Source organism: Cynoglossus semilaevis, chromosome 6 (genome assembly GCF_000523025.1).
Source record: "Cynoglossus semilaevis isolate Cse_v1.0 chromosome 6, Cse_v1.0, whole genome shotgun sequence".
Taxonomy (NCBI): domain Eukaryota; kingdom Metazoa; phylum Chordata; class Actinopteri; order Pleuronectiformes; family Cynoglossidae; genus Cynoglossus; species Cynoglossus semilaevis.
Window position 1 is genome coordinate 2285392 of NC_024312.1, and position 9684 is coordinate 2295075.

Here is a 9684-nt window from a genome sequence, read left to right on the forward strand (position 1 = left end):
GAGGCCTCTCCCAGCAGCAGGATGCGGGCCTTGCTGAGGATGGAGCGGGCCAGACACATCAGCTGTTTGTGTCCGTTGCTCAGGACGCTGCCTCCGTCCAGCAGCTGAAAGTCCAGTTTGTCTGGGAACTGTTCAATCACCGACTTCAGACCCACCTGGTGGGAAAGGACGAGGACGTTTGTTTTTAAGGCCAAGGATAAAAAAAGTGTGACTTATAGACTGGAAAATATGGTAGAAAAATGTAGTGGCATTGGAACAGAAACCATTCATAATGTGAGTAAACAATATTCCAATGTCAAAGAAAAATAGTGATTAATTATATTATTATTTCTCCAACATTCTACCGTTCTGCTCAGAAAAAAAAAAAAACAACCCAAAAATCGTTACCAACCAAAAAACATGTTTTACCAGGAAAGACCAAATGATTTATTAGTATTTTCTAGTACAGATATTCTCGACACCCACCTCCTCCGCCACCCTCCACAGATCCTCATCACAGTATCGACCGTATGGATCCAGGTTCATGCGGAAGGTTCCGGTCAGAATAAAGACTTTCTGTTCAATAAACAGGAGATTAAATATATTCAGGATTGATTTTTCTTAAACTAAAACCCAAAGTTCTCCTGGACGTACCTGTGGAACCACACCGAAGGCTTTCCTCCAGGTGTGCAGGGACACTGAGCTCCAGGAGACGCCGTCGATGGAGATCTCGCCCTCAGTGGAGGCCAGACGCAGCAGAGCGGAGAGCAGCGTGCTCTTCCCTGAACCCGTTCGACCCAGCAGACCCACCTGTGAAACATCAACGTGAAGATTTCATCAGTCCGTCTGAACATCGACTCCTGAAATAAACTTCTACACAGAGCGTCCACGCCAACGGTGGAAAACTTGAATTTACTGATCGTGAAGACAATCACACCCATGAAAGAAAAGTATCCAGTGGTTCCCAAAGTAGGGTTTGGGCCACTCATTAGGACACAATGTTACAGGACTTTTCATTTCTGTTGACTGAAAACAAACTACAAATAGATTAAAAAGAAATAATTTAGAAATATTTTTTTCAAATTAATTCTTCTCTGACCACAGCAGTTAATCCGTCCAAACTACCCTAATTCAAATGAACTGATCGTCCATAGGACCCAGTCTTATAGAAGTGTTTATTCTAAGGTCACCTCGCTGTGACCTCACGGCGACCTTTACCTACAGAAGCCCTTTCAGGACAAACCACTGCTTTGACGGCTGAAAATCCAATAATGTAGAGTTAACGTACATCACTCTGCCACAGCTCATTAATCCACACACACACACACACACACACACACACACACTTACACTCTGCCCCCCGTCCACAGAGAAGGAAACGTTGCTGAGAACAGCCCGTCCAGCCTCCGTGTATTTGACAGTCAGACCCTGGACGTCCATCTGTCCACGGTTGGGCCAGCAGTCATGGACGTGAGGGTTGTCGATGACCAGGTCAAGGCCTCCTTTGCCCCCTGATCTACCCCGCATCGGCTCCTCTGAGGGCAGGTCTATGAATTTGAAGACCCGTTCCACCGAACGCATCTGAGGGGAATGAGAAAGACGGGTTTGACGGTCAGGAAGAGTTTTAGTTTCAGAAGACTCCTCCAGAATAAAACACCAGGTAAACAGTGTTTGTGGAGGTTTCAACTTCAGGTCAGACCAGTCTCACTGAGGTCAGGACTGTAAGTCAGTCTACGACTGACACTATTGTCTAATGGATTGTGAGAAACCGTTGACCAGCAAACGACAAACATCCAACTTCATGAAGCTAAATTCTAATCTTGTATCTTTTTCTTGACATTTGTCAAAATAATAATTCCAACATCTGAATTATTCATTAATAAAACCAGGTGTTAAAAAAACAAACCTAATGGTATCTCACAAACGCTTGATGACGTCTAACGCATTGTTTCCCAAAGACTGGGTCGCGACCCGCAGGTGGGTCATCTCGCATCCAAGGACTTTAGGAATAATGTCTATTGACTTGGATCAAGGAGTTTAGGAATAATGTCTATTGACTTGGATCGCGACGGTTTGTGACTTTTAAAATTTGGGTCGCCAGAAAAAAAGTTTGGGAAACACTGTGTTAAAGTGTGTGTGTGTGTGTGTGTGTGTGTGTGTGTGTGGAGCACATACCAGTCCATCTACAGTGATGCTGGTGATGACGGCCCATTGGAAAGTCCCCAGGATGAGCATGGCCAGGGCCACGATGATGCCGACCTCCCCTGGTTTGTCCTCTGCAGAGAGAACACACACACACACACACACGTCAGTGCAGCTCTACTACCGGCCCTGTTGAAAACTAATGATCTGTGAAATGACCCTTTAATCTACCTTCAACATAAACACGGGCTCTGATGCAGCGCGGCGGCGTACAGCGACATGTGCGGTTGTCCGCGTGTGTTCGTGCTCGTACCCTGCGTCCAATCGTTCGATTAAACAAACACCTTCTTCCCTTCCGTACGTGACATTTTATCCGGCTGAGATTCCAACAGTTTTGAGGAGTTTCTCGCAGACAAACTGTTCTGTTTTGATCCTGATATCAAATAAACGGCACACGCTGTCACAGGCAGATAAGACTGAGGCTGCGCCACCGAACAGACGCAGAGGAAACAATGAGCTGTGCACTACTGCCATAGTGGAATGTGTAGATGTTCCGACTGGCGTTTCTGAACAATAGCGCTTCATTCGTGACCGCTATTATTTATTCTCACGTCCAGGAATGTGACGCCGTGACGTGTTGACTCTGATTATATCATGTTGTTCGCGCTGCTACTCGCAGATTTTAAGGGGAGAAAGGAAGGAAGAGGGTTTTTGTTTTGCTCTTCGGTGACCAGACAGTGTCAGTGACCGTTTAATGGGACTGGATGTTCTTCCTAATAAAAGTTTGAACTTTTTGACGTTTAATTGTACCTGTGGTTCAGTCAAATAAAACCCAAACTTACTGTTGGTTCCCACGGCGATGAAGGCGGCCGCACTGAAGAACAGGACGAAGAGGATGTCGCAGCGGAACAGGAACCACCGCAGCGTGGCCAGGTAGTGGAACCACGTGGCCGTGTGCGTGTTCAGGGCCTTGTGAAAGAGCATTTCAAAATAGGTTTGACGCCCAAACGCCCGGATGGTCCATAAACCCTTCAGTGAGATGATGAGGTGGGAGAAGATGGGGCTTCGGGCTGGAGAAGAGGAAAAAAAACATGTTCTAAAACTGTTTTATTTTCGTACAACATGACATCACATCAGCTAACGCCATCAGAATGTTTCTATAAGATTCCTCAGTGACTCATGCCAATACGTTCCACTGTATTTGTTCGACACGCTGCCAGTGACAGCAGGAGGAGCAACATCAGGATGGGGTCGGAGGAAATCCCAGCTGGGCTCATTTCTCTGACCCCGACATGTTCTACGCTGCTCCGGAAAAAAAAACCTTGGAACCACCAGCCAAACAGACGTTCAATAACCAGGCAGGACAGAAAACACACAGTGGCGTTTCAGCAGCTGCAGCTGCAGCCGCCGGCCTGTTCCTGCTCCTGTTGTTCCCAAACTCACTCTTTAATTTAGGTCAATATGTTTTCAATATGTCTAAATCTGGACAATCAGGTTTTCATCTTACCGTCTGGTCACAATGTTGAGGAAAGGAGAAGAAGAAAGTTGATGGAGGAAAAAGAGAAAAAAAGTAGAAAAAATAAAGAAAAAAAAAGCAGAAAAAGAGGCAAGAAGTCGAAAAGAAAGAGAGGGAAAAGGAGAGAATGAAGTTTCTAAAAACTCATTTTCTAAACGTCTGTCTCCAGGCTGAACTTCCTACTAACAGGCTTTGAAAACGTGTGTGTTGATATAAGGTTGACATCAGACACTGTTCCATGAAGGTGTTATTAAATATTTGCTGACGCAGCAGTGACTCTGCGCTGGTCCTGACTGTCCGTGGAGTTTCTTACTTCCTGTTGGACCGCAGCTCCTGGAGACAGATTTACTTCTGTGTTCATAAACCTGACCAGCTGGACCAATCAGGGATGATTTTTTTTAATCATCCGTCTTCCCTCTGTCATGTTTTTCTTTCTCTGCCTGAACATTGACCCGTTGCCATTCGGCGGCTCCGTCTGACTGACAGGTCGGATGACAGAGGTGAGAGGTGAGACCCCTCCCCTTTCCCCCAGAGTCTTTGACTCACTTACCCTCTGCCTCCAGCAGTTTCAGCTGCTGCCCAGTTCGTAAAAAGTACTTCCTGAGGACAACAAAGATGACAGCCAATGGGATGGCGGCGATAAAGATGTACGGCCGCATGATGGACACGGTGAAGATGGCGCCCAGGACGATCAACGACAACTGGTGTGAGAGGGAGGAAGAGAAATGTCGAGTGAGTGCTGGGTGAGTGTGAAGTTACACGGTGCACGTGTGCACGTGGTTCTACCTGTATGAAGTCAAAGAGCACCAGGGGCAGCATGTCATCGATGGTCGTCATGTCCTTGGTGAATCTGTTCATGATGCGACCTGGAAGAAAACGCGGGCGATGAATTAAAAAGATAAATCTTCTTCTTTTTCTTTTGGCTTTGTCCCCATTTTTTTTTTTTTTAATTTCTTTTTTAATTTTTTTGAAAGAACATTTTTTTTGAATTTTTTTTCTTTGAAAGAACATTTTTTTTGAATTTTTTTTTTTCAAATATTTTGAAAAAAAATTTTAAAAAAATTTTTATTCAACTTTTTTCAGGAGTTGCTACAGCAAATCATTGATTTCCATCTCTCCCTGTTCTCTGCATCTCCTATCTGCATGTCCTCCCTCACTGCAACACTTTGAAAAAAATTTTAAAGAATTTTTAGAAAAAAAATTTTTTTTGAAAAATTGTACAATTCTTTTTAATATTTTGTACATTTTTTTTTTAATTTAGAAAAACAATTTGGTCAGATTTTGAAAATTTTTGGTTAAAATCTTTGAAAAAATTTTTTCTTGGAAAAAACTTTTTGAAAATTGTATTCTTTTTTTTTGAAAAATTTTAGAAAAATTTTTTTTTTGAAAAAGTTTGAGAAAAAAAAATTTGGTCAGTCTTTGAAAAAAAGGGCCGATCCTTGATGTATTTAAAAAGATAAATAATTATCCACAAAAAAAAAAACATCAACAACGTGACAAACTGAGAACGCACCTGTCTTCATCGTGTTCAACATGGCCATCGGCGCCCGCAGCACGGCGCCCAGCATCTGTTCGTGCAGTCGTTTGGACACAGTGAGTAACGTGTGCACTAACGGGAGACCCCTGAAAATCCCGAGGGCCAGCACGCTCTCCGACGTGGCCACGTAGATGTAGATGATGTAGTAAGCGCTGGTCGGCGTGACGATGACGGCTAAGTGGACAGGGGGCGCCGAGGAATTGGGATGCTGCTCGGTGATGTAGTTGGGAGAGGACGGATTGGCTCCATCTCTCCAGATCTCACTGGTAGAACAGAGCAAAAGGAAATGTGGAATTAAAAATTAGTCACAAGAAAAACAACGTTATTTTGGACATCGAACATCAACCTGAGAACGGCAGACCTTTGACCTTCTGTGGTACACATAACATACCTGTACCTTTAGTACCAATGTTTTACTAATTATATCTTTAATTCTTACATATCTGAGTATGGTGAACAACGAGAAACTGCAGGTACTGGAAAAAATAATTAGGGACAAAAAGGCCAGTGATGCCCATATTGTCCTAAGAAAAAAAAATCAATTAGGGCCAGTGATGCCCATATTGTGTTAAGAAAAAAAAAATCATTTATTGATACAAATGTACGATGTTATGATGAAGTAAATTTTAAAACTTACTCAGAGTTACAAGTTGATGAAGTAAATTTTAAAACTTACTCAGTGATGAGAAAAATGCCAATGACTGAACCAGCAACCTGTTGGTAGAGAGAAAAGAAAAAATGATCAAAACCATTCATTTCAAATAAATTCATTTCACATTCAGAGAATTAAAATAAAAATCCCAAAGACGGACCTCAATTGCAAAGACCACAGCGATGAACACGAGGACGTAGATCAGGCTTTTGTTGGTGGTGACGTAGCGCAGGTACGTGCTCCATGAGGTAGTATCAAAGATGTTCTCGCGTTCATCTGCAAAGCATTGCTGTGAAGATGGAAAACTGAATGTTACGATCTGTGGAAAACAGCGGCGGTCAACAACAACAGTAACGACGGCCTACCTCCATGTCTTCTTCGTCCACCTCCTCACTGATGTCATAAACACTGTCCTTGGACAGACGGCGAGCGTAAATGTCCAGCTCTGTGGCCAGATCGCACTGCGGTGTGATGGACAGCTTTCTTCTGAAGGACGACTGCATCTGATCTCTGCGCACTTGACCTTGAGCGTTGGTGATGAAGGCCAGGACGGACTGACGCCTCTGCCCATTCAGGTGCTGGAAACCGTGGTGATACACGTTACTCCTGGGGAGCACCTCCTCCACTTGTTCGTCCTCTGGCACCACGGAGAATTTTCTCTCTGAAAGTTCTCGGACCCCGTCCTCCATCGCTGCAGACTGCGGAGCGTTTGTCTGTTGGGAGTTCCCTATGAAGGAGAACTTGCGAGCAGCTGCCAGGGGATTTAGGATGAGGGACTGCTTGCGTTTTTCTGGGTAGACATCGCCACCTGGAGGGCCTTGAGAGATAACGGGAGGTGGCGGATGGCGGAACGACTGTCGAATGGGCTCTGGCCCCCAGAGGCCGGCGGTTTCATCGATGGAAACCCTGCGGAGAGTCTCTGTGAGAATGGAGCTGCGACGGTCCGCGTTGATGTTGTCGTAGGCTTCCAGGCCAAGGAGGAGGGAGCTGAAGTCCGGGCGCTGGGCCTGCAGCTCTGAGAAGGTGCCGTAGAAGAAGCAGTCACCGTTGTGGAGCAAAAGGATTTTGTCCGCTCGCTTGAGGTGGTCCAACTTGCTGGTGACCACGATGCGGGTTTTGGAGGCCATTAAATTACAAATGCATCTGTGGAGAGAAATGGAGACGGTAGAGAAAATCAAACAGATGTGTTTCTGCACAGGCTGAAGACCAACCTGAGCCTTTTGTCTTCATCTCAGTAAAAACAGCCAAACATTTGGCTACATCTAAACATTCACTCAGTAAAGTCAACCTCTCATCAAAAGAATTCTTTTCTGCTGCACCAAAGAAAAAAAAACTCATTTCCTGATGAGATTACAGTGAAATCACTGCAAGGAGAAAAAAAAAAGGTTGACCTTGAACTTCAGAACCTACGCTCTACCTCCCCCCTCCTCCCCCTTCCTCCCCCATGAAAGAGTCTCTGTTGGGATACGCACTTCTCAAAGATCTCTTTCTCCGTCACAATGTCCAGGTGTGTGAACGGGGCGTCCAGCAGGTAGAGGTCAGCGTCTTTATACACGGCTCTGAGGGAGAAACGCACAGACGTGTTTAAAACAGAACAGACATACTGTAGATGAGGACAAATCAATATCAGTGATTGATTACGGTGACAACGGTAAAACAGAACAACGCTGAGACACTGAAGCCATAAATAAAGCGTGGGAACATGAGACCTGAACGTTTGAATCAGTGTCACCGCGGCACCGACGGCAGCGCCGCCGTAAAACTGTTCAGGTGAGAAAGATATGTGACCGTTATGGAGGATTAGAGTCACTGACAGCACAGGGTTAGTGAGGAAACATCACCGTGATTTAAGGCCTCACGTGTAAATGTTACACAGTGGTAAATAAACACTGTTTATTTATAACTCATGTTCTTCTTCTTGTGAACTGACATAGAAGTCGAACCATTTTTCCTCAAAAGACGCTGTCGTAATCTGAGGAAACTCAAAAAGGTCTTTGTTTGTTGACATTTAAAAAAAAAAGTGTTTTCAGTCAATCAACAATTACAATAAAACTATTTTGGCCCTTATTTCTGTAAACCAATGGGATAAGTGTGTTTATAAAACACTGTCAGATTATTAAGTGCAGAGATCAAACAGCAGACGCTGTTCCATCGTTTGTCTCAGTTGTTCCCTCTATTGTCCCATTATTTTGCCTTTATAAAATTGAAAGTTTCTCAGAAACTGACATTAATAAAGACACTAATGAAATCATCTTTGCTGATGTAGCATTTTTAAAACTTAATGAGATAATTATGGTAATTAATCAGGGAGTAATAAAAACTCTTTCATGACGGTGACCTCTGCCCCCGACACAAATACAAAACGTGGTTAAGGTTTGACAGGAAGTACCTGGCCAGTCCAAGTCGGGCTCGCTGACCTCCGCTGAGGATGACGCCCCCTTCACCCAGCAGGGTTTTGTCTTTGTCAGGCAGCAGAGAAAAATCCTGGAGAAAAGAACGTGGGCTTCAAACATGAGGAGAAAAAAGTCAACAGTGGTTGACTCTTCAGGCTAGGACCACTGAGCAAATTTAGGTTTGAATGGATGGAAACTATTTCTGTAATTAAAACAACTGCTCAAAACAACAAGTCTAATATAAAGAAGTTTTTTCATTAGTATCTGAAAAATCAAGTTTTTAAATCTACTGTACTGTACTATAAAATACTACTACTACATTATACTAATATTTACTACACACACATACTATACCATACCATACTGCTATACTATATTATTCTATAAAATACAATAAATCCTATAATGTAATTATTATGCAATGCTATACTATACTATGATATACTAAAAAACACTACACAACACTGTGAATGCTATACCATACTATACTACACTATACTGTAAATACTTACCTGCTATACTATACTACCTATACATCCCATAATATACTATTCTATACTTTAACATACACTGTACTGAGCTGTACTGTAATATTATAGAGAACATTTTTTTTAAATAATAATTAACCGTTTGATGAAAAATGAAACATTGATTTTCAAAGTATATCAAAAGAGGCAAGAAAAAAAAAACACAGAGAAATCCACAAACCTCCACACACAGACTACACACACACACACACACACACACACACACACACAGAGAAGACAGCGGTGACGTGCTGTGACACACGGCAGGGTGACGCCCACATCAACACGGACCAAGTGACAGCACAAGGTTACGGTCGTACAGTTACTTCCTACCTGTTTATCGTCGGCTTCCACCGGGGGCGCAGTGGGAATCAAGTTAACAGGTTTGTTAAGCAGCTCGTTAAAGAGGCAGCGCCGTAAAAGAGCGTGTTGTGTCTGACTGGGGACAAAAAGCACCAGCAGGGGCAGCAGCTACAGACGACAGACGACAGACGACAGGACCACCCACAGCAGACTGTCTGGGGCTTCACAGGGCAACAATGAGAAGGAAGGACCACCAGCAGCCCCACTGATGCCCCACTGATGCCCCACTGATGCCCAACTGATGCCTGACCCTGTCTCAGAAAAGTTGGCTTCATTTGTTTGTTTGTTTGTTTTTTTACTAGTTTTGTCTTACAGAGACCCTTAAAAAGGAGTAAAAACAAATAAGTTCTTTAACCTCAGTATCAAATATTCTTCACTAAATTTCAATTTGAAAACATAAACACAAACATTATTTCCTTGAGTTTTGTTCAAACTCTATCACACAAGCTGCTCAGAAGTAAAAAAAAAATTTAAATTATATATATATATATATATATATATGTGTATATATATATACATATATATATGTGTATATATACATATATATATGTGTATATATATACACATATATATAT

At 43.1% G+C, this 9684-nt stretch overlaps 1 protein-coding gene across 1 annotated transcript in view; it reads right to left on the reverse strand.

The window, feature by feature from the left end:
* cftr (CF transmembrane conductance regulator) overlaps positions 1–9684 on the reverse strand; it is a 24265-nt gene that overhangs the window by 2876 nt on the left and 11705 nt on the right. Inside the window, exons 12-25 of the mRNA XM_008311174.3 lie at positions 8216–8310; positions 7299–7385; positions 6192–6969; positions 5987–6115; positions 5851–5888; positions 5151–5437; positions 4424–4503; positions 4188–4338; positions 2964–3191; positions 2155–2255; positions 1330–1560; positions 634–789; positions 466–555; positions 1–155 (exon numbers count right to left, since the gene is read on the reverse strand). Coding sequence (XP_008309396.1) covers positions 1–155; positions 466–555; positions 634–789; positions 1330–1560; positions 2155–2255; positions 2964–3191; positions 4188–4338; positions 4424–4503; positions 5151–5437; positions 5851–5888; positions 5987–6115; positions 6192–6969; positions 7299–7385; positions 8216–8310 — 2606 coding nt within the window. The remainder of the gene's footprint in view (positions 156–465; positions 556–633; positions 790–1329; positions 1561–2154; positions 2256–2963; positions 3192–4187; positions 4339–4423; positions 4504–5150; positions 5438–5850; positions 5889–5986; positions 6116–6191; positions 6970–7298; positions 7386–8215; positions 8311–9684) is intronic.